Source organism: Meles meles, chromosome 2 (genome assembly GCF_922984935.1).
Source record: "Meles meles chromosome 2, mMelMel3.1 paternal haplotype, whole genome shotgun sequence".
Lineage (NCBI taxonomy): Eukaryota > Metazoa > Chordata > Mammalia > Carnivora > Mustelidae > Meles > Meles meles.
This window is the reverse complement of record NC_060067.1, coordinates 98575408-98599757: the sequence shown is the minus strand read 5'-3', so window position 1 is coordinate 98599757 and position 24350 is coordinate 98575408. Positions and strand designations below refer to the sequence as shown.

Sequence of the window (24350 nt, the reverse complement as noted above, 5' to 3'; positions counted from 1 at the left end):
TTAAACTTTTTAAAAACTTATTTCTAGGGGAACCTGGCTGGCTCAGTCAGTGTAGCATGTGACTGGTTGTAGGTTTGAGCCCCACACTGGGTACAGAGGTTACTTGAAAATAATAAAATCTTAAAAAAAAAAAAAAAAAAAAGTGGGTCAGTCATTGGGCATCTGCCTTTGGCTGAGGTCACGTCATGATCCCAGCATCCTGGGATCAAGCCCCACATCAGGCTCCCTGCTCAGTAGGAAGCCTTCTTTCCCTTTCCAAGTCCTCCTACTTGTGTTCCCTCTCTCACTGTGTCTCTCTCTGTCAAATAAATAAATAAAATCTTTTAAAAAAACAACGCTTACTTATAAAACTGAATGAAAGCAGGAATACAACTTAAACTTGAAGATGAGGTATTCTTGATAATTGTTGAATCTGGACTTTGGATATTTCAGGATCCACTGACTATTCTCTCTGTGTATCTATGTAGTGTCTGTGTAGTCAAATATTTTTAAGATAAAAATTCAAGAAAAAGGGCTGCCTGCGTGGCTCAGGCAGTTAAGCATTCACCTTTGACTCAGGTCATGATTGCAGGTCCTGGGGTTGAGCCCCACATCCCTCAGCAAGGAGCCTGCTTCTCCCTCTCCCTCTGCCCCTCCCTGCTTGTGCTCTGTCAAATAAACAAAATCTTTTTAAAAATCTTAAAGAAAAAGTAAGAAATAAGAAAATGTTGATTTTTTTAAATTCAAGAAAGAAGATTTTTTGGTTACTTTTTATAGTAGAAATGCTTCATTTTTTCTTTTTTCAAACTAATTGAAAAATAACCAATAACCTATATTTAAAAATGCTAAAAATGAAATATTAACTATTAGAATAAAGCCAAGACCATTACACTGCTGCTTTGTGCAAACATAGATGAGAAAAAAGCACTTAATGCTATTTCTGAGTCTATCTTAAATGCATTTGACTTTGGTTTGAGAAAAAAACCCTTCAATTATCTTCTAAGTACATTGTGCCAAGCACTGGGGAAACAGTAGTTTCTTTAAAAAGGAAGGCCACAGGGGCGCCTGGGTGGCTCAGTGGGTTAAGCCGCTGCCTTCGGCTCAGGTCATGATCCCAGGGTCCTGGGATCGAGTTCCGCATCGGGCTCTCTGCTCAGCAGCGATCCTGCTTCCCTCTCTCTCTCTCTGCCTGCCTCTCTGTCTACTTGTGATCTCTCTCTGTCAAATAAATAAATAAAATCTTTAAAAAAAAAAAAAAGGAAGGCCACAGAAGATTAAAAAAAAGATAAATTCAGATTATGACACAAAAGGCTTCATAACAAAGGTTGATATGACAGAGAATAATGTTAGATAGTATGACTGGAAAGATCTCTCACGTGAAGTGACATCTAAATTGAGATTTGAATACAAGAAAAAGCTACCAGCTATGCCAGAGGTAAAGGTGTTCAGACAAAAGTCCTAACACATATAAAGAGTCTCCTGCCAACAGGAGAGTTGGCAAGTCTGCAGAATAGAAAAGAGAAGAAGATGGCCAGGCCATACCACCTGAGTATCTGTTTAAAAATAGGATTTTTTTCCTTAAAGAAAAAGGTACATATTCAATCATTTCAATTTCTTCTAAAGTCATCAAGAAGACTATAATTTTAAAGTGATTATTAGAAAGAAAAATAGATTGATTTTTATTGTAAAAAAGATAATCAGAGGCACTTGGCCGGCTCAGTTGGGGTAGCATGCATCTTTTTTTTTTTTTTTTAAGATTTTATTTATTTATTTGACAGAGACACAGCAAGAGAGGGAACACGAGCAAGGGGATTGTGAGAGGGAGAAGCAGGTTTCCTGCTGAGCAGGGAGCCCAATGCGGAGCTGGATCCCAGGACCCTGGGCCCATGACCTGAGCAGAAGGCAGATGCCCAAAGGCTGAGCCACCCAGGTGCCCTGAGCATACAACTCATAATCTCAGAGTCATGAGTTCAAGCTTCTTGTTGGGTGTAGAGATTATTTAAATAAAAAAACTTTACTGTAAAAAAATTCATAGCTAAATCTAGTATAAACTTCATTTTTAGTCAATTGTTATTTCTGGTTTCATTATTTTCCTGTTAAAATTCAGAATTAAACGAAATTAAAGTAAGTGGATTTTGGAACCTGATGCTATTTCTAAAACAGGCTTTAAAAAGGCATTTGGGGGTGCCTGGGTGGGTCAGTCACTAAGCATCTGCCTTCGGCTCAGGTCATGATCCCAGGGTCCTGGGATTAAGCCCCAAACACATGGGGCTCCCCGCTCAGCGGGAGGCCTGCTTCTCGTGCTCCCACTCCCCCTGCTTGTATTCCCTCTCTCACTGTCTCTATCAAATAAATAAATAAAATCCTTAAAAAAATGAATAAAAAGGCACTTGGTGAAAATTGATGTGTTTTCCTTTACTGCATTCACTTAAGAATAAAACTCTAAATGAACATTTCTAAGATATATTCAATCATCCCACAAAAACTTCAATCTACAGGAAAAAAATCGTTACACTTTCACATATCCTAAATTGGTGGTAAAACCGATTCTTACTCCATAAAGTCAATTGTTATATTCCAATAAATAGATTCAAGTTTCTCAGTGTCTCAAGAAAATCAACTTATTCCTTTCTAGATAAATCTATCATATCGGAAAACAAATAGTCAATCCTCATTACTCACAGATCCTACCTACTTACTAAAATTTATTTGGAACCCTGAAATCAGTACCCTGTTTTTTTGTTTTTTTTAAAGATTTTATTTATTTTATTTTTTTTATTTATTTATTTTATTTTTTTAAATTATTTTATTTAATTTTTTTAAATTATTTTATTTAATTTTTTTAATTATTTATTTTATTTATTTGACAGAGAGAGAGAGATCACAAGTAGGCAGAGAGGCAGGCAGAGAGAGAGGAGGAAGCAGGCTCCCTGCGGAGCAGAGAGCCCGATGCGGGGCTCGATCCCAGGACCCTGAGATCATGACCTGAGCCAAAGGCAGTGGCTTAATCCACTGAGCCACCCAGGCGCCCCCAGTACCCTGTTTTTAAGGTTATTTGTGGACATCCAGATCTACAAAAAATGAGTTGCCTGACATACATTCCCAGCTGAGGTAGAACAAGGTGATATTCTGCCTCCTTGAGCTCTCACACTATGAGCAAGTATCCTTTTTGTGGTCTATGTAGTACATTTTTTACACTTTGGGGCTTCTTGTAAGTGACTTTGCTATTTCAAATGTTCCCTAAGCATACTATCTAGTGTTCCTAAGTGCAAGAAGGCTGTGATGTCCTTTACGGAGAAAACGTGTGTTAAGGGAAGTTTTTTCCGGGAATCACTCATGGCGTAGTTCACCATGAGTTCAATGTTAACGGATCAACATTAATTAATCCTTAAATAGAAACACTCATAAAAACAAGATTTTGATCAATTGATAAAAATGCTCTGACCAGAGGTTTGATGGAAACTACTCCTAAAAACAATGACTCATTTTTCACTAATTCAGTGTTTGTGTTGATTCAATATTTTATTCATTTATTTGACAGAGAGATGGAGCACAAGGCAGAGGGAGAAGAAGCAGGCTCCCCACTGAGTAAGGAACCCAATGTGGGGCTTGATCCCAGAACCCTGGAATCATGACCTAAGCCAAAGGCAGTTGCTTAACCAGCTGAGCCACCCAGGTGCCCTGTGTTTGTGCTGATTCAATAGAACATAACTACTGCAAATAATGAGACTCAATCATATCCTCTTTCCAACTTGATGAGAAAAGAGATTTCCTAAAACTAAATTCTATAATTGCTATATCTTCATAATACAAATCTATATCCTTATATATTACATAATTTTATCTACCCCTACTTATTTTTCATGAAAATTTTTTTCCTTTTTAATTTTTTAGAAAATAAACTATCAACTGATATTAAACTTATCTTTCTCAGGAATCCCTTGAGATGTTTAAATAAGAATTCAATTTTTTAAAAAAAGAATTCAGTTTTAACTTTTGAGTATCTCCAAGTACATTGTTCATTCACATTTATATATGTCTAATATTGATATTTACTAATATGTTCTATATTGGTTTTCTTTTTTAAAAAATGCTATTGGCAACATACCATAAGCAAAGTCAAAAGACCAGTGACATACAAAAGAGAGTATCTGCAACACACATCACCAATAAAGGGTTAGTATCCCCAATATATTAAAAAAAAAAAACTCTTAAAAATCAATGAGAATAAAAACAACAGCCATTAAACATCTGGACAAAAAGGTAAGACAGTTCATGAAAAAAGATGTACAAATGATATTTAAACCTATGAAAAATGTTAAATTTCACTTGTAGTAAGAAAAATACAAAGTTAAATACATTGAAATGCCATTTCTCATTTATCAGATTAGCAAAAATTCCGAAGCTTCACAACACACTGGCAAGACTGTGGAGAAACAAGCACTCTCATACATTACTGGTGCTGATAAGACATGGAGGGAATTTTGAGTAATAAATAAATAAATAATAAAGTCACACATTTACCTCGTAACCCTGCTGCTAGGAATTTGTCCTGAAGACATACCTCAAACAATATGCAAACACACACACACGGAGAGCTACTTAATATCACATCATTTGTAATAGCAAAGTATTAGAGACAGGTTGCATAAATGATGGTTCATCCACATGGTGGAATATTACACAGATATAAACAAAAAAATGAGGATGTGTCCTATTAATTGATATGAAGCAAACTTCAGGATATATTAAGTGAAAAGAAGGTGCTAAAGAATATATAGAGTAGGGGCGCCTGGGTGGCTCAGTGGGTTAAGCCTCTGCCTTCGGCTCAGGTCATGATCTCAGGGTCCTGGGATCGAGCCCCGCATCGGGCTCTCTGCTCAGCAGGGAGCCTGCTTCCTCCTCTCTCTCTGCCTGCCTCTCTGCCTACTTGTGCTCTCTCTCTGTCAAATGAATAAAAAAAAAAAAGAATATATAGAGTATACTATCTTTTGTTGAATAGGGAGGGAACAAGAATGTAAATACGGAGTATTTCTTTTTGCAAAAAGAAACACAGGTATGACATATTGGCTATGTCTAGCAGGTAGGTAAGAACAGGATGAAAGGCACAAGGAAGGTGTCTGAGTTTATGTTTTTATACAGCTTTGATTCCTGAACTAGATTACATAACCAGAAATAAAAATAAATCAACAAGGATGGGCAAGAAAGTCCTCATACTGAATATAAACAGTGAATTTAACTATATTTACATCAAATTATAACCACACTGAAGAGAATAACCAAGTAACTTTTTAAAAATATTTATTTGAGAGAGAGAGTGTGCACCTGTGTACATACACGAGCAGGGGAGGGGCAGAGAAGAAACTCAGACTCCCCACCGAGCACAGAACTCCATGTGAGGCTCAATTCCACCACCCTGAGATCATGATCTGAGCTGAAACCAAGAGCTGGATGCTCAACCAACTAGGCCACCCAGATGTCTCACCCAAGTAAATTTTGAACTTAATACTCTATGTATTTTCAGTAGGAAATATTGCAAAAACAAACCAAAAGAGGGGTGCCTGGGTACCTCAGTTAAGCATCTGCCTTCAGCTCAAGTCATGATCTCGGGATCCTGGGATGGGGCCTCACACTGGGCTTCATGCTCAGTTGGGAGTCTGCTTCTCACTCTGCCCCTCCCCACCATTCAGGCTCTTTCTTACTCTCTCTCAAATAAAATCTTAAAAAAAAAAGGATTTGTGAACTTTACATATTTGTAAAGGTTTTTACCTTTAAAAATCTTTAAAAAAAAAAATGTATGATAGGAATGGATATTCACATACATACTTGCTTATATGTGCCTGTATATGCTTATTTCCATAAGGATACCCTGGAAGGTAACTAGCTAATCTTAGGAGTGGACTGAGGGACTATACTACAAAGGTGATTTACTTTTCTTTTTTTTTTAAGATTTTATTTATTTATTTGACAGAGATCACAAGTAGGCAGAGAGGCGGGCAGAGAGAGAGGGAAGCAGGCTCCCCGCCAAGCGGAGAGCCCAATGTGGGGCTCGATTCCAGGACTCCGGGATCATGACCTGAGCTGAAGGCAGAGGCTTTAACCCACTTAGCCACCCAGGTACCCCAGGTGATTTCCTTTTCACCATTTTATCCTCTATTAGAATTGATTTTACCAAGTACACATATTGCCTATTTAAATACTATCTAATTCTTAGGCACCTGGGTGGCTCAATAGGCAAAACACCTTTGGTTCAAGACATGAGATCAAGCCCTGCATCAGGCTCTGTGCTGGACATGTAACCTGCTTAAGATTCTCTCTCTCCTTCTCCCTCTGCCCCTTCCCCTGCTCACACACTTCCACAGGCACACTCTTTATCTCTTAAAAAAAAAAAAAAAAATATATATATATATATATACATATATATATATTTACTATGTAATTCTTTAATGTAGCCTCCAAAGCAAATACTTTCCAACCTCTGAGCTATACAGAAAACAATCCAAAACAAACATGCCAATCTAACCTTCAGGATTGTTATCTGGCTCATAAGTCATCTGGCTCAGAGTTCCTTGTTGTTTAAAGGTAGTACTTTTCTTTTTCAATATTTCCAAGCCTTCTAAAGCCGTACTGTGTTCAGACAATGACTTTAAAATGGAGATGTTATTTACTAATCCAGAGAATTCCGAAGGATTTCTAGAACTATTGCAGTATTGTTTGCTCTCTCCATCAGTTTCTACTTCAACATGGTCATAGTCTAAACTTCTAATCCTTCGCAAATCTTCAGATTCAGGAATACATGCTTCCGTGTCTTTGGAAATAGGATGCTTTTTTCCCAGAGGGTAAAACAAAGAATTAGAAACTTGGGAACTTGATTTACCAAGAGCAACACATTCTTCAGAGTGATTATGATTAACATTTAATTCTTGGATACTGATGTCACTGCTTGACGTTGACAGTAAAAGCCATTCATCATTTTTGTCTAAGTTACTTCCCATAATAAAAGGCTGAGGCTCAGCCTGTTCTGAGAATGGGCTGTTTTTAGGAGTCTGATCAGTGGCTATGTTTAAACAAGGAATATGTAAATCTGAGCTTATATCTTTAGATTTATTCTGTAGTGAAGCAATATCATAGTTAATTCTGACTTTTTGAATAGATTTATTAGCATTTTCATTATTATCTACAGATACATCAGTCCCCTCTAAAGATGAGTCAAAACTGCTTAAAGTATCACTACACTCTTCTATTTCTTTTCTAATGTTTCCAGTTTTCCAAGGTCCTCTGTCAACACCTACGCAAGCTTTATCACAAAACTCTGACAGCAGAGTCTCTTTAATAGGAAATGTCTCTGTAGGTTTATCCCCAATAGATGTTAAAAGAGACAAATGTTCACTGCCCATTTTCTTACAGCTTGTATCTTCACATCTCTTCTGAACACTCAAACTGCTGTCACTAACCAAAGTTTCCTTTACCCAACCCTCTGAATCCTGGGAAATTTTGTTGTCTTCCTGTGATTCCTCCTCAGTGTCGCTGGTTTCAAAATTGTTCAGATTAAAACTCACCTCCACAAGTGGCTGTGTTACATTACTCATAGGTTCAGGAATACTGTTATGATTTCCATTATCAGTATTACTTTTAGAAAGCATGTTGGTAAAGTCATCAGAGATCCTAGAATTGTTAGCTATAGAAGACTCAGTTTGCAGATGCTCAGATTCTGGCAGGAATGACAGTGGCTGTTCATACTTCTTTACCTCCTGGGCATTTTCTTGACTGAGAGTTGATCCTTTTAAACACATCTTGTCATTTTGACTAACAGGTATTTTATTATTCTTTTTAATGTCATATTCTGATAATAAGCCATCACACTCCACACTGCTACAAGTAACTGGTAAGCTGTTGCTTTTACAGAATAAAGGAATTTCCAATTTTACTTCCTGATCCAATAACTGATCACTATCATCTACTGGCTTGACCTCATTATACTTTTTACTCTTTTCAGCACATGTTTCAGAGACCTGTATCCTCTCTTGTACCAAAAGGTCTTCCAAATCTAAATTTGTACTGTCTCCCTGGGTCTTTGGTTTCCTTTCTATATTATTTCCATCTTCAGTAGAAGAATGTACAGGTGAGCTCTGGGAGGATAAATACATGGCCCATCGGCTTTTATTTTTCGTGGTAGTTTCTGATTGATGCTGGTGGTGTAAACTGTCTGTGCTCTTCGTCTCAGCACAGGCTTCTTGTTCAACTATGCACTTTGGTTTAATAGGAATGTTTATGCTTCCTTGTAGTTGTATCTGGGTCAGATGTTCTGTAGTCCCAGAATTTAATTCTTCAAATGTACCAGTTGATTTGGACTTCAGAAGAGCTAATATCTGTGCTTTGCTTCTGATGTTTTGTGAAACTCCTAAACAATGAGATGTCAAACCATCTTTTTTTAAGATCTCACTGGTCAGTGCAGAACCTGAATGCTTATTTACAGAATAGACAGGAGAGCAAAAATAATTTTCTTCACATTTCATTTCTGGGTTATTCTTGAAGGATGGAGTAGAGACAACCGAAGAAAAATGTAAGCCACTTGTCTCTCTGTCTTTGTAAGTGACACTGTTCTCAGGGTCTCTTGGCATATTATTTCTATCTTTCTTGCCAGCAGTAGAAAACAAAGGAGGTGTGCTATAGAAAGGAGAAAGAAAAGTAGGGCCAGGTTTCTTAGCCTCAAGTGACTCTGCAGATTCACCATTTTCTGTAATAATCATTTTCTTTGGCACTTGACGCGGTCCTCGAAAACCCTAAAAATATGAAAACAATTATTAGCTGTTCCGTTATCTATAAAGAAACTTTGAAACGGACTGGCTTTCAAAAAAAAAAGGGGGAAAAAAGAAAAGGAAAGAGAAGAAAAAGGAATGTGTCTATTTTGCAAGGTAAAATAATAAAGATATAAAATTTGCAAGATTAAAATGTAAATACTCATTTGTATTAAGATTTTTCTAATTAGGGTTTACTTCCTCACTACCTAAACATTTATTATGAAATACCATTTTAACGATAGAGTACAATAGTTTCAAATTCACTACTTCTTAAAATAATATTAGAAATATATACTGATTTATTATTTTCAACAGAGAAACTTACAGTAAACTTTCTTTTTAAACCAGCAGGCGGACATCCAAGGGACCGGCCAGAGGATATTAATCTCCTTGGATTTAACTCTGATGCTTCCTTAATGACATCCTGTTTAACAGCTATGTTTCCAGCAACTTTAACCTCCTCAACTGTGATTAAGTATCGATCACTTTCTAGGTCATCTCCAGGCTTCACCTAAATTTTAAAAGAATAAATTTTTAAAAATAAATTTAAAATCACATACATCTAATTATGTGTTTATGTGTTCTAGTAGGTCATTAGCACTAGCAAGACACAAAAGATAATAGTTATTAAATGTATGAATCAATAGTTAAATCTTCATTTATTATTATAGACTAGTTAACTACCAATAAGCACAAAAAAGGATAGTAATATAGCAAAATTAGAGCTATCAGGTAGCCTGGGTGGCTCAGTCGGTTGAGTGTCTGCCTTTGACTCAAGTCATGATCCCAGGATCCTAGAATGGAGCCCAACATCAGGCTCCCTTGCTTAGTGAGGAGTCTGCGTCTCCCTGTGCCTCTCCCCACTGCTCATGGTCTCTCTCTCTCCTGCTCACTCCTTCTCTCTCTCTCAAATAAATAAAATCTTAAAAAAAAAATAAGATTATCAGCCTAGTTGGTGATACACAAAATTGTGTATTATCACAGATAATATGCTTAGTCTTTCCTAATGAAATTTAAAATGAAATAATAACAACAGTAGTTAGACCCAATTAAGCATCTGTTAAGATAGTGCTTTTTATAGACTCTTTTGGTAAATACAAAAATACCACAACCACTATTAATGCCACAAAAAATTTTTTAAAAAATTTAACACCATGGCCAAAATCAACACAATGATAAGAATATCCACTTTAACACTTTTAGAATGACCATATTAAACTGCAGCTTACATAAATTATTTCTAATTTTTAGACCAACACAATAAAGTCTATCTTATGGTCTATGTTTTACAGTACAGAATTCAGACACAAGAGAAGCTAGGTTAGCTAGGAAGCACCTGAAAGTGGAATATGAACCCAGAATAACCAAACTTTAATATCCTTATTCTTTACACTAAAATATGCCTTTAGTTCCTTTTCTTTCTCCAAAAGGAAAAACAGAGAATATTTGAGAAAATATTATATATAGGAAAAATTTCTTAAAATATTACCCATTATAATTCTCAGCCTATCAAGACCATGTAATACAATTAGGTTACAGAGCCAGTTTCTGGGGTCCATATCCCAGCCCTACCACTGCAATTCTATGAATATGGGCAAGTTACTGAACCTTTCAGTACTGTACTCCTAATCTAAAAAAAAAAAAAATCACAGAGTTGTCTAAAGATTAAATGTAACAATATCTAAAAGTTTTTACCACAGAGGTGGCTAATAATAAATGTTAAAGAAGTACTAGCTATAATTAATACCATTAATACCATGACTATACTCTTTAACAATATTCATAAAGGAAGTAAAGAGATTTTTTAAGTTAAATACAGAGATTTAAGAAACTTAAAAATAAGATAGAAACATTAAAATACCTCAAGGCACTTAAGAAATATACTCTCCAAACATTCTCCTTTGTCATCATATAAAATTGCCTATATCAAAACAAAATGTTAAAAAATATATAATTCTGCTTTTCTTAAACATCTTCAATAGCAAATCAAACATGGTTATATAAGTAAATTGTAAAATGACAGAATTAGCCTCTTTGTTTTGGATTAGAAAGTACATCTATTTCAAATATTTCCTAAGGAACTCTTCAGTCTGTGGAAGACAGCAAAGGTATATGCATCAGAAATTTATGAACTTAATCTCTACCAGGAGGATCCTGGAATGGAACTGGAAAAAAATAGAATTGGAATGCCTGAGAGGGCAAAACAAGAGGCAAGATGAGTAAATGGGGTGCCTGAGTGGTTCAGTTGGTTAAGCATCTACCTTTGGCTCAGGTCATAATCCCAGGGCCCTGGGATGGAGCCCAGAACTGGGCTCTCTGCTCAGCAGGGAGTCTGCTTCTCCCTCTGTGTGCACGCACGCACTCTCTCTCTCTCTCTTAAATAAATAAATAAAATCTTTAAAAAAAAAAAAAGCTGTGGCATGAAGGATTAGGGGAGATGATCAGTGCTTGAAATAAGCATTCAGCATTGGGATAAGAGACTTGTATAAAGCATAAGGAATAAAATTTGTTGAATGGAAGCTATAAGGGAGAAAAAGGAAGTTAAGGTAATTAAAATTTTCTGGCTTTCTCCTCGTGTACTTAGCCATTTTTTATAGCAGTTTCTCCACTAGTCCCTTAAATATTGCTGTTTCCATCACTTTGAAGAATAGTTTGGCAGTTCCTTAAAAAGATAAAGAGAGAGATGCCATGTGATCCAGGAAGTCCACTCCACTCTACATATATAGAGAAATGAAACGCTATGTCTTCACAAAAACTTGCACACAAATGTTCATAGCAGCATTAGTCATAACAGCCAAAAACAGGAAACAACTCAAATGTGTATCAATTGAAGAATGGATAAATAAAATGTGATATATCCACACAATAGACTATTACTGAGCAATAAAAGGAATAAAGTATTAAAGCATGCTTCAACATGGATGAACCTTGAAAACATGCTAAATGAAAGAAGTCATTCAATGAAAGACCACATATTGTGGACCACAATTCCATTCATGTGAGAAGTCCAGAATAGGCAAATCTATTGAGACAGTAAGTAGACTAATAGTTGCTTAGGACTGGGAGGTGGGTACCAAGTAGTAACCATTACTGGTATAGGATTTCTTTTGGGGGTTAGAAATGTTCTAAAATTATGTCGTAGTAATGGTTGCAAAATTCTGTGAATATACAAAGAAACAATGAACTGAATACTTTAAAGGGGTGAACTGAAAACCATGTGAATTATATCTCAATATAGCTATTTAAAAAGATTAGTGTTTACAAAGGCTCTATCTTTTCCCCTCTCTTCTTTATATGCTATATTCTCCATTTTTGTCTTTTAAGTAGGCTCCACACTAAGTGTGGAGCCCAAAACAGGACTTAAACTCACAAACCTGAGAGTGAGACCTGAGGTAGGATCAAGAGTTGGATGCTTAATGGACTGAGCCACCCAGACACCCCTCTGTCCTCCGTTCTTGAGTGATATCATCTACACAAACCAGATCATATCATACTTCTGCTCAAATCCTCCCAATGTCTCCACAGCTCCCAAAGAATAAGAACAAAAGCTCGTACAATGACCAATAAGGCCTACATAATCCCCCTGATCTCCATTCTCATCCTTGCTCACTCTACTCCTTGTTGTCTGCCTAACCCACTAGACAAACATATTCATTTAGTTTACTGGTCTGTCTCCTCCATGATATTTCTATGAAGTTGAAATATTGGGGTTCACATGTTGTTTCCTCTGGATCCCCTAGAACAGTGTGTAACTCCTAACAGGTGTTCAAAAAACATCTGTTAAAGAAATAAATGTATGGGGGTGCCTGGGTGGCTCAGTGGGTTAAAGCCTCTGCCTTCGGCTCAGATCATGATCCCAGTGTCCTGGGATCGAGCCCCGCATCGGGTTCTCTGCTCAGCAGGGAGCCTGCTTCCTCCTCTCTCTCTGCCTGCCTCTCTGCCTACTTGAAATCTCTGTCTGTCAAATAAACAAATAAAATCTTTATTTTAAAAAAAAAAGCCATTCCTTTCTCCTTTCTCTCTTTTATTAAAAAAAAAAAAAAAGAAATGTATGAATTCACTCCAGAAGCTTCAAATATCATCTAAATGCCATATACTCCCAATCAATATTAGTAGCCCAGAACTTTCCTGAGTTCCAGGTCTCTGGAGCCAATTACTTAGATGTTCCTATTACACTGCAAATTCATTAAGTTAAAAATGGAACTCAAAATCTTAATGTTGGGGTGCCTGGGTATCTCATTTGGCTAGGAATCCAACTCCTCATTTCCGCTCAGATCATGATCTCAAGGTTGTGGGATCATGTCCTGAGTTGGACTCTGCACTCAGTGTAAGGTCTGCCTCGGATTTTCTCTCTCCTGCCCCTCGCCTCGTTTGCATGAGTGCATGCACTCTCTCTATATATATATGTATATATAATAAACAAATACATCTTTTTAAAAAATCTTAGAAGGATTTAATTGGGAGGTTTTGTTTGTTAGGGAAACTAAAATGCTAAAGAAAGAAACTTAGGGGCAGCTGTCTGGCTCAGTCAATACAACATGCAACTCTTGATCTTGGAGTTGTGAGTTTGAGCCCCAAGTTAGATGCAGAGATTACTTAAAAAGGAGGAGACAGGAACACCTGTGTGGCTCAGTCTTTAAACATCTGCTTTCGGCTCAGGTCATGATCCCAGGGTCCTGAGATTGAGCTCCCCATCAGGCTCCCTCCTTGGTGGGAAGCCTGCTTTTCCCTCTCCCACTCCTCCTCCTTGTGCTTCCTCTCTCGCTGTGTCTCTCTGTCAAATAAATAAAATATTTAAAAAAAAATAAGTAAAAGGAGGGAGCAGGGTAGCATCTGGCTGGTTTGGTAGGAGCATTTGACTCTTGATCTCAGGTTTGTCAGTTCAAGCCCCATACTGTGATTGCAGATTATTTAAAAATAAAATCTTTGGGAAAAAAATCAAATAAATTTGTAAATTTAAAATATTTAAAATTTTATGTCTGTTGACAGATGGATTATTAAAAGTATCTAGCTTGGGGCAACCGGATGGCTCAGTCAGTTGAACACCTGACTTTTGCTTTTAGCTCAGTTCACGATCTCACAGTCGTGATATGGGGCCCTGCATCAAGCTCTGCACTGGGTGTGCAGTCTGCTTGGGATTCTCTCTCCCTCTCCCTCTGATCCACTCATGCTCACACCCTCTCTCTCTCACTCTCTCAAAAAAATAAATAAAATAATAACAATAATAAAATAATTTTTCAAAAGTATCTAGTGGGGCATCCGGGTGGTTCAGTTGGCTAAGTGTCTGCCTTCAACTCAGGTCCTAATCCCAGGGTCTTGGGATTGAGTGCCACATTGGGCTGCCTGCTGAGCTGGGAGCCCACTTCTCCCTCTCCCTCTGCCCACCCCTAACTCATGCTCTCTCTTTTCCTCTGCAATCTCACTCTCAAATAAATATTTTTTTAAAAAGAGAGTATTAGCTTGTTCAACTTAAGTTGACTGAACACTAAGCCCACTGAAAGTTAAACTGAAGTTAATCAGATTTGTAAACTGAACTTGAAGTCTTAAAGCAAAACTAGTTTTTCTTTTTCTGTTTTAATTGTTAATTCACAAATAAGTAGTCTTTCTACATTGAAAAGCTGCTCTTATTGATAACTTCACAGTGATAGATACATGGAGTAAGAACAGAATATGGAATAAGTCCATCAGAGAAAGACAATTATATGATTTCACTCATTGGAATTTAAGAAACAAAACAGAGGATCACAGGGGAAAGAAGGCAAAAATAAAATAAGATGAAATCAGAGAGAGAGAGGAAAACTATAAGACAATTTTTTTTTTTTTACGATTTTATTTATTTAGGGGCTCCTGGGTGGCTCAGTGAGTTAAGCCTCTGCCTTCGGCTCAGGTCATGATCTCAGGGTCCTGGGATCGAGCCCCGCATCTGGTTCTCTGCTCAGCAGGGAGTCAGCTTCCCCCCCCCAACCCCACCCGCCTCTCTGCCTACTTGTGATCTCTCTCTCTGTGTCGAATAAATAAATAAAATCTTAAAAAAATAAAAAAGATTTTATTTATTTATTTGACACAGAGAGAATGAGAGCACAAGCAGGGGGAGCAGCAGAGGGAGAGGGAAAAGCAGACTTTCTGCTGAGCAGGGAGCCCAACATGGGAATTGATCCCAGGGTTCTGGGATCATGACCTGAGCGGAAGGCAGATGTCTAACCAACTAAGCCACCCAGGCGCCCAAAAGACTTCTGATTATCAGAAACAAACTGAGGGTTGCTGGAGGGGAGGCAGGTGGGGGGATGGGGTAACTGGGTGATGGGCATTAAGGACGGCATGTGATGTAATAAGCACTGGGTGTTATATGTAACTGATGAATCACTGAACTCTACCTCTGAAACTAATAATACACTATGTTAATTAATTAAATTTAAATAAAATTCAATTTTTAAAAAAATTTTATTTACTTATTTGTCTGAGAGAGAGAGTGCAAGCATGAGCAGGGGGAAGGGCAGAGTCAGAGGGAGAAGCAGGCTTCCTGATGATCAAGGAGCCCAAAATCAGGCTTGATCCCAGGACCCTGGGATCATGACCTAAGCTGAAGGCAAACACTTAACCTACTGAGCCACCCAGGAATCCCTAAATAAAATAAAATTAAAAAAAAACAAAAAACCCACAGAATATGGAGACCTATAACTGCTGAGGAGTAGGACTAATAAAGTAGTTCTTTCAATTCAGTAGTATTAAGAGAAACTATAATAGACTGGTTAGGATATGGGCTCTGGAGCCAAAAAGCCTAGGGTCACATATGACTCCTCCACTCTCTAGCTGTGAGATCTGTGGACAAGCTACTTTATCTTTCTGTGTCTCAGTTTCAACCTCAGTAAAATAGAGACAAAAATAGTACTCTAAAAGTGGAGTTATGTAGACTTAAGTTGACACATTTATAGCATGCCTGGCAGATGACAATTTAAGCTTTTTTAAAAAATCGATCTGAGGGAGAGTGGCAGTGGGGGGGGGCTTGCTAAATAGATGAAGGGAGTCAAAAGATACACAACTTTAGTTATAAAATAAACAATATATAGCATGATGACCATAATTAATAATACTGTATTACATTTTTTTTAAAAGATTTTACTTATTTATTTGACAGAGAGAGAGCATGCACAAGTAGGGGGAGCAGCAGGCAGAGGAAGATGGAGAATTGGGCTCCCTATTGAGCAGGGAGCCCGATTCAGGACTCGATCCCAGGACCCTGGGATCATGACCCAAGCCAAAAGCAGCTGTTCAACTGACTAAGCCACCCAGGTGCCCCACTGCATTGCATATTTAAAAGTTGCTAAAAGGGGGCGCCTGGGTGGCTCAGCAGGTTAAAGCCTCTGCATTCGGCTCAGGTCATGATCCCAGGGTCCTGGGATCGAGCCCCGCATCGGGCTCTCTGCTTGGCTGGGAGCCTGCTTCCTCCTCTCTCTCTCTCTCTGCCTGCCTCTCTGCCTACTTGTAATCTCTATCTGTCAAAAAAATAAATCTTTAAAAAAAAAAAAATAAAAGTTGCTAAAAGTCTTAAAAGTCCTTAGTACAAAAAATATTGTTAACTATGTATGGTGACAGATGGTGACTACACTTAATGGGATAATTTTGCAATGTATACAAATAGCAAGTCATTATGTTGTATACTTGAAACTAATATTATGTTAAATGTCAATTATACCTCAATAAAAATAATAAGCAAATGGAACAGATTGTTCTCCCTAAGTGGGTGGGCCTTATGCAATCAGTGGAAGGACTGAGTAAGAGAAAACTCCTGCCTACTGTCTCTGAGCTAGGACATAAGTATTCTCCTGCCTTTTGATTCAATCGGAAACACTGCCTCTACCTTAGTCTCAAACCTCCCATCATTTATTTGTTTTTTTGTTTTCTTTTTAATTTTTTTTTAATTTGACAGAGAGAGAGGGATCACAGTAGGCAGAGGGGCAGACAGAGAGAGAGAGGAAAGCAGGCTTCCCGCTGAGCAGAGAGCCCGATGCGAGGCTCGATCCCAGGACCCTGAGATCTTGACCTGAGCAGAAGGCAGAGGCTTAACCCAATGAGCCACCTAGGCGCCCCCCTCCCATCATTTATACTGAAACTACACAATTGGCTTTGTTGGGTCTCCATCTTACCAACCACAGATCTTGGCACTTGTTAGCCTCCACAACCACATGACCAAATTCCCTAGAATAAATTTCTTTTTTCCCTCTCTCTTCATACACACACACACACACGCGCGCGCGCGCACACACACACACACACACACACACATAGAAAGAGAGATTTGGGGATCTGAATGGCTCAGTCAGTTAAGCATTTGTGTTTGGCTCAGATCATGATCGGAGGGTCCTGGGATAGACCAGGCTCCTGCTCAGTTGGGAGTCTGCTTCTCCCTCTCTGTCTACTACCCAACCTCGTGCTCTCTCTCACTCTCTCTCAAGATAAATAAATAAAATCTTTAAAAGAAAAGATTAAAAAAGAAAGATTCACATTTCTTTATATATTTCTGTGTAAGTACATGTATGGCTGAGTTCTAAAGAAAACTTCAAAGTTTGAGAAGAGAATAAGCCCACAGAAAATACTTAGATGTCAGTAAGCAACCTCAGGAAAATGTGGTGTCACAGAAGTCAAAGGAAGAATTGTTATGAAGAATGGAGCAGCCAAGAGTGTTGCATAAGGCCATAAGAACTAGTAAGAGAAAATTACAATTCGGCAGATGGAGATACTTGGAATGAGGGAAAAAAGCACATAAAGGAGGATCACCATATCTAGTAAAGTGAAAGATCACCCAGGTAAATAATTCTCTCAAGACTGATAGGATCATATCATAACCAAAGTAAGATTCAAAGAAAATGTGAAAATAGAAGAACTCTACAAAATTTTTAGAAATTGGCAGCTTTCCTAAAACAGTACGTCAAACTCTATATATACAATCTCACTGAGCTTTACAGTGTTTGAAATATATTTTAAAAGTTTTTTTGTACCATTAAACTCTTTTATTTCCTGTAAAGATAAAAATGTTTCAAAATACCTAAAAAGTTTTACAGAAAATCCATTTCAAATTTTAAAAATCAAAACAAAGTAAATACTATTTACTGAACTTTTAAAATGTACAAATTAATCACCGTAATGTGGCAATTATTTGACAACTTCTATTTTCATACTATATCAGCTTATGGACATAGCCAACATTCTACTATCTACAGAGTCTTCTTAATATTCAATCAAAAAGCAAGAATCTAGCTTTTGGACTCTAGAGTCAACTGCTTTGTACTTACTTTGTTTCCTAAGTGAGTGATCTTCAGAATTCCATCTTGCCATACTTTTGACTTCTTCATCTTTTGATGAGTATACAGTACCTTATTTCCAAAAGGACAAAAGAAATGGTTTCTACTTACATGTATTAAATGTTGCATATTCTTATACCCTTCCTATATATAAAAAATATTTAGACATCCTTTATTGAAGTAAAAGATACCATAACGATAACAACAAAACATTAAGGATCCTGCCCCACTCGGTAAAACATGTGACTCTGATCTCAGGGTTTTGAGTTCAAGCTCCATACTGGGCATAGAGTTTATGGTTATTTTAAATTTAAAAAAAAAAATCAATTTTAAAAAAGGAAACTCAGTAGTAAAAGGCAAGGCAGGGGAGAAAGGAGAAGTAAAATCTAAGGAGAAAACTGAAAAGTTAACTGAACAACAAATATCATTTTGAGCTTTTCAGTCATCAGCGGCAAGGAAAAAATTTGTTGGGTTACACAGAAGTCATGATCTGTGCTCAAAATGTAGTCTAGAGATTCTTAGAGGTTCCTAAGACTTTTTCAGGGGTCTTGAAACCAAAATTATTTCCATGATGTTATTTGCCTTTTCACTCTTCTTTCTTCAGGCATGCATAGTGGTCTCCCAGGGTTATGTATGTGTAATGTTGCGAAATTCAATTTCAGACTAAATGCAGAGGCAGATCTGAGAATCCAGCGGTCTATGAAATCAAATGCTAAGGGAACTTGTAAAAAAAATGTATAGCAATGCTACTTTTCATTGTGTTTTTTTTCTGTTGTTGTTTTGGAAAATATACCTATTTCCATTTTTAAAAAGTAATTTATGTTAAATGTAATGGGTTTTTTAATGAATTAATATTTTTTAAATTTCTGTTACAAGTTCTCATATGAAAGATAGCAACAGATATAAGCCCCATAATCAGAAATTCTCTGGGCTCCTCAATAATTTTTTTTTTTTAAGATTTTATTTATTTGACAGAGATTACAAGTAGGTGGAGAGGCAGGCAGAGAGAGGAGGAAGCAGACTCCTGGCTGAGCAGAGAGTCCGATGTGGGGCTCAATCCCAGGACCCTAGGATCATGACCTGAGCCAAAGGTAGAGGCTTAACCCACTGAGCCACCCAGGCGCCCCTCCTCAATAATTTTTAAGAGTATAATAGCATCCTAAGTCCAAACAGTTTAAGAATCACTGATCTAGGGGTGCCTGGGTGGCTTAGTGGGTTAAAGCCTCTGCCTTTGGCTAGGGTCATGATTCCATCGGGCTCTCTGCTTGGCAGGGAGCCTGCTTCCTCCTCTCTCTCTGCCTGCCTTTCTGCCTATTTGTGATCTCTGTCTGTCAAATAAATAAATAAAAATCTCTTTAAAAAAAGGGGGGGATCACTGATCTAGATAGAAGAGGCATGGCACTTCTTCAGAAGAAATTATTTCCTGATCACAACAAAGAGCTTACAAGGATTTTTATGTAACTAACATGAGTAGTAGACAAGAGATAAAGTTGCCAGAAAAATAGAGGGCTATATTTGAGACATACATACTTATACCAAAAAAATTATTCACTGTTTATCTGATATTCAAATTTACCTAAGCGTCCTGCTTTTAGGTTTTGGGGTTTTTTGTTTTTTGTTAAATCTGTCAACCCCAGGGCACCTGGGTGGCTCAGTGGGTTAAAGCCTCTGCCCTTGGCTCGGGTCATGATCCCAGGGTCCTGGGATCGAGCCCCGCATCGGGCTCTCTGCTCGGCAGAGGGCCTGCTTCCTCTTCTCTCTCTCTGCCTGCCTCTCTGCCTACTTGTAATCTCTGCCTGTCAAATAGATAAATAAAATCTTTAAAAGAAAAAAAAATCTGTAAACCCCGGCAAGACATTTGTGAAATGTGAAAGGAAGAAAGAAAAAGGAAATACTGGGGACCCTGACTGGGGGCTCAGTCAGTGGAGTATGCAACTCTTAATCTCAGGGTTGTGAGTTCAAGCCCCACATTGGGTATAGAGATTACTTGAATATAAAATCTTAAAAAAATTTAAAAATAGAGGACTTAAAAAAAAAAGAAAAAAGGAAATAGTGAAAACTGTAAGACTCACAATAAATTCCTGGCTTTCCATTATTTCTTCTGAAATTATACACAAGTCAGGTCCAAAAAATAATGGTGGTTATTCAGTTATTTATATGACCTAAAATGAAAACAGACAAAGAATATTCAACCCTGATGAAACGAGTATCAAATATGACTGTTTCCCACAAACTCTTGACATAGGAATCTAAGAGTTCTAAGACTATGTGATTACCAAATTGTATGATACTAATTACACAATAAAAGAGTGATCCCACCAGGTGGAAAAAGAATTTTCCAAGTAAAAAGAGAGCCAAGTAAAATGTATAAAATAATTAGTAGTATGCTAAGCTTTTTTCCAAGTGCCATAACATGGATCAGAAAATGATCCCTCTTCCCCCAACATATGAATTTCTTATACAGAGCTTCAACTTTTCATTTTCTGAATTGCTATGGCCACCACAAGATGGCCCCCTTGTGTTCTGAATGTTCCCTTTTATAGCTTAAAGTCAAAATAATCACAGTATCCAGGATCTAATACACAAATGTCCTCTGTAAGGAATAATCTTTTCACTATCACTACAATAAGGACTTTATTTATCCTATGCTACTGGATAAAACTGTTACTGTGGGCAAATTTGGAAATCTAATATTACTGATGGTGAATTGAAGAAGTAAATAGAGATGCCAAAGAAAAATCTTTTTTTCTAAAGGAGTGGTTCCAAAGGTATGATCCCTGGACCAACAGCATCAGCATCACCTGGTAAGTAGTTAGAAATTCAAGTTTGTGGGTCCTACCCTGGACTTTTTAAATCAGAAGGTCTGAGTTTGGACCCATGCAAGTTTGTGGGTCCTACCCTGGACTTTTTAAATCAGAAGGTCTGAGTTTGGACCCATGCTTCGTTTTAACATGCCCTGCAGGTGATAGGGATACATGCTCAGGTTTGAGAACACAGGGCTAAAGACCTAGGATGATTAAATAAAATTATTATTTGCAATTCTGGATTCAATTCCCTCTTTATACATATAAGATAAACCACATACATATTATTTATAAATTACATGTATTTATTTAGTACTTGCTTTAGTATTTCCCAGACATTGTTGGGTTGAGGTATTAAAATGAACAAATACTTTTCTAACCAAGGAATTTCCAGGACAGCAGGTTGATAAACAGTAATTACAATAAAACATGTCAAAAATAAGCACAGGAGGGCGCCTGGGTGGCTCAGTGGGTTAAGCCGCTGCCTTCGGCTCAGGTCATGATCTCAGGGTCCTGGGATCGAGTCCCGCATCGGGCTCTCTGCTCAGCGGCGAGCCTGCTTCCCTCTCTCTCTCTCTGCCTGCCTCTCTGTCTACTTGTGATATCTCTCTGTCAAATAAATAAATAAAATCTTAAAAAAAAAAAAAAAAAATAAGCACAGGAGGCGAACCCAACTGGGTCTATGGCATCAAATAAGGTTTCCGGAAGAACATAAATATTTAAGCTATAAGCTGAAATAACCATAACTGAAAGAAGATGCCAGGAATGTATTTCCAAACAGGAATCAAAATATATAAGGACCTGTAAAAGACAGAGCAAGGCATGACCAAGGAACTCAGTACAATTAAGGGGTCTATTTAAGACAGTGAAGAGTGAGAGAGAAGACTGATAAAAATGAGAATAGGAGTCGGAGGAGCTTCTACGCTATGCTGAGCTGTATGAACTTTATTCTATAAAAGTGCGAAGGGTACAGTTTTAAGAATAAGATTACATAATCTGACTTGTGTTTTAACGAAGATTGCACTGGTTGCTGAGATAGGAGAGATAAAGGATTAAGCAAATGAGATATGAAAACTTGACCCACAACATAGTTCACAGGACAGGACACAGGCCTACAGAGAGAGGCACTGCCTTCCAGATAAAACTCCCATATCCCTTTACTCAAGCCCAAAGGAATTGCTAAATGCCTAATGAATGCCAAGAAAATAACAAAGGTCCAGAGAAACACATCATTCACTACTGCTTTTAGAGCAACTTGCTTCCAACACTGAATGTGTTGGACATTTTACATCCGTATGAGACTACATGGTGTAAGCACAGTGCTTGGCATGTGGCAGTTAATGATATGAGATCTCTTTAATAAGAGTTATCATTTATTCAGTGTAACTTTGTGCTGGACACTTAACATGCTTTAAATGCTCACAACTTCATGGTATAGATACTATTTTTTACATTTATTTTACAAGAAAGGAAACTAAGGTACATAATAGTAAGTAATTTCCTCAAGAGCACAAAATAAGTAAATGGCAGATTCAGAATTCAAACTAAGTAGTCTAGAAGCCCCTGGCTGGCTCGGTCTGCAGAGCATGCAACTCTTGATTTCCAGGCCATGTGTTCAAGCCCAATGAAGGGAACAGAGTTTAAAAAAAAAAAAAAAAAAGAATGGGGCGCCTGGGTGGCTCAGTGGTTTAGGCCGCTGCCTTCGGCTCAGGTCATGATCTCAGGGTCCTGGGATGGAGTCCCGCATCGGGCTCTCTGCTCGGCAGGGAGCCTGCTTCCCTCTCACTCTCTCTGCCTGCCTCTCTGAATACTTGTGATCTCTCTCTGTCAAATAAATAAATAAAAATCTTTAAAAAAAAAAAAAAAGAAGATGAAGGAGAAATTTTTAAAAATAAGTAGTCTAAATTCTGGTGCTCCTACTCACAAATATCAAATGACTATTTATTGAGTACCTAGTATGTCAGGCAAAAATTGGACTATATTATATACATATTTGTCAATCTCAGAATCCTGAAGAGTAGATATTATCACCACAAATACAGATAGTAATCCAGTGCAGACTAATTTAAGATTACTTATAATCTATTTAGGAACTGCAAGATAAATTCCCCATTGTTTTTCTAAATTAGAGATAATACTTCAGGACTTACAACTTAAAAGGAATTGTGAAGATCCATACCCTCATAAGTGGTAAGTTAGATTATAACAAAACGAAGACTAGCTTTTAAAAAAAGGCTAACTTCACGGGCGCCTGGGTGGCTCAGTGGGTTAAAGCCCCTTTCTTCGGTTCAGGTCATGATCTCAGGGTCCTGGGATGGAGTCCCGCATCCGGCTCTCTGCTCGGTAGGGAGCCTGCTTCCTCCTCTCTCTCTCTGCCTGCCTCTCTGCCTACTTGTAATCTCTATCTGTCAAATAAATAAATAAAATCTTTAAAAAAAAAAAAGGCTAACTTCATTTTTAAATATTTAGAAGAGGCCTAATTCCTACATCGAAGTAGAGTCCACAGCCTTTTTTTTTTTTACATTAAATAGGAAAAACGGCATTAGCTAACAAATGACGTATTTAAGTGCAAATATTAAAAAAATTTCTGAAAGTCTTCATCTAGCCACATCCAGTGTTGTTGACCCACCTCCAACATGTGAAAGTTTAATGTACAAAGTTTTTAAGGCAGTATGGAGACCTCAGATGCTGTGGTAATTATATAACCACAAACATGCACACATACCCCCCCAACATATATATTCCCATACGTCCTTACGTTGCTTTATACATTCATATATAAAATTCGGTGTTCTCAATAATATATGAGCTATTCTTCCTTTTAACTACGAGATGTTTTTGGTCTTTTTGTTTGGGAACAAGCAGGACCTTTAGAATCTCTAAACGGTTCACAGATTTAAAAGCTCCAGAGTCTCCAACCCAAGATCCTGTTAAGAAGCCATTCATCCAAAATAAGACAAGCCCACATTTCATTTGCCGAAATAATTACCATGATAATATGTAACCAAATGGCAAAGAGACTTAACCCTCTGTCAGTCCTAAATGCAAAAACCAAAACCCTCTCTGGTCTTCACACTTACGCTGGAACTGCAAAGCAGAGGCTGGGAAAAGCGGTAAAGACGAAGGCACCAATTTAACAGAGATTCCGAGCAGGCTGTGACTGTCACTATCCAAACCTGGTTCCATATAGCACCAGCAACGGTCCGCTTCTGGCGGAATTGATTCTTTCAACCTTTTCCCTAAATTGCGACGCCGCCTCTCGCTCAAATCCTTTTCCCTAAACACCCTCACCCGGGGAAAACAACTGACTTCACCTGTCCATAAAATCCACTTTCGAATTTCCCCGGCGAAGGCCTGTGACGTCATTAAACCGGGACCACACCAGATCAGGACCCACCTCTCAGCCCGCCCACCAGAACCGGCGATTTTAAACCGCCAATCAAACTTTTCATTGTCTGCGAGCCTCT

The 24350-nt window shown here is 37.8% G+C and overlaps 1 protein-coding gene across 4 annotated transcripts in view; it reads right to left on the bottom strand.

Moving 5' to 3' along the window:
* The window catches only part of ZGRF1 (zinc finger GRF-type containing 1), an 84042-nt gene extending 59836 nt beyond the window's left edge, over positions 1-24206 (bottom strand). For all 4 annotated transcript variants that reach the window (XM_045997335.1, XM_045997337.1, XM_045997336.1 and 1 more), the window contains exons 1-6: positions 23964-24206; positions 20152-20241; positions 18071-18151; positions 10642-10701; positions 9106-9291; positions 6503-8762 (exon numbers count right to left, since the gene is read on the bottom strand). In XM_045997335.1, coding sequence (XP_045853291.1) covers positions 6503-8762; positions 9106-9291; positions 10642-10701; positions 18071-18151; positions 20152-20172 — 2608 coding nt within the window. In that variant the 5' untranslated portion in view covers positions 20173-20241; positions 23964-24206. The remainder of the gene's footprint in view (positions 1-6502; positions 8763-9105; positions 9292-10641; positions 10702-18070; positions 18152-20151; positions 20242-23963) is intronic.
* Positions 24207-24350: the final 144 nt, after the last annotated feature.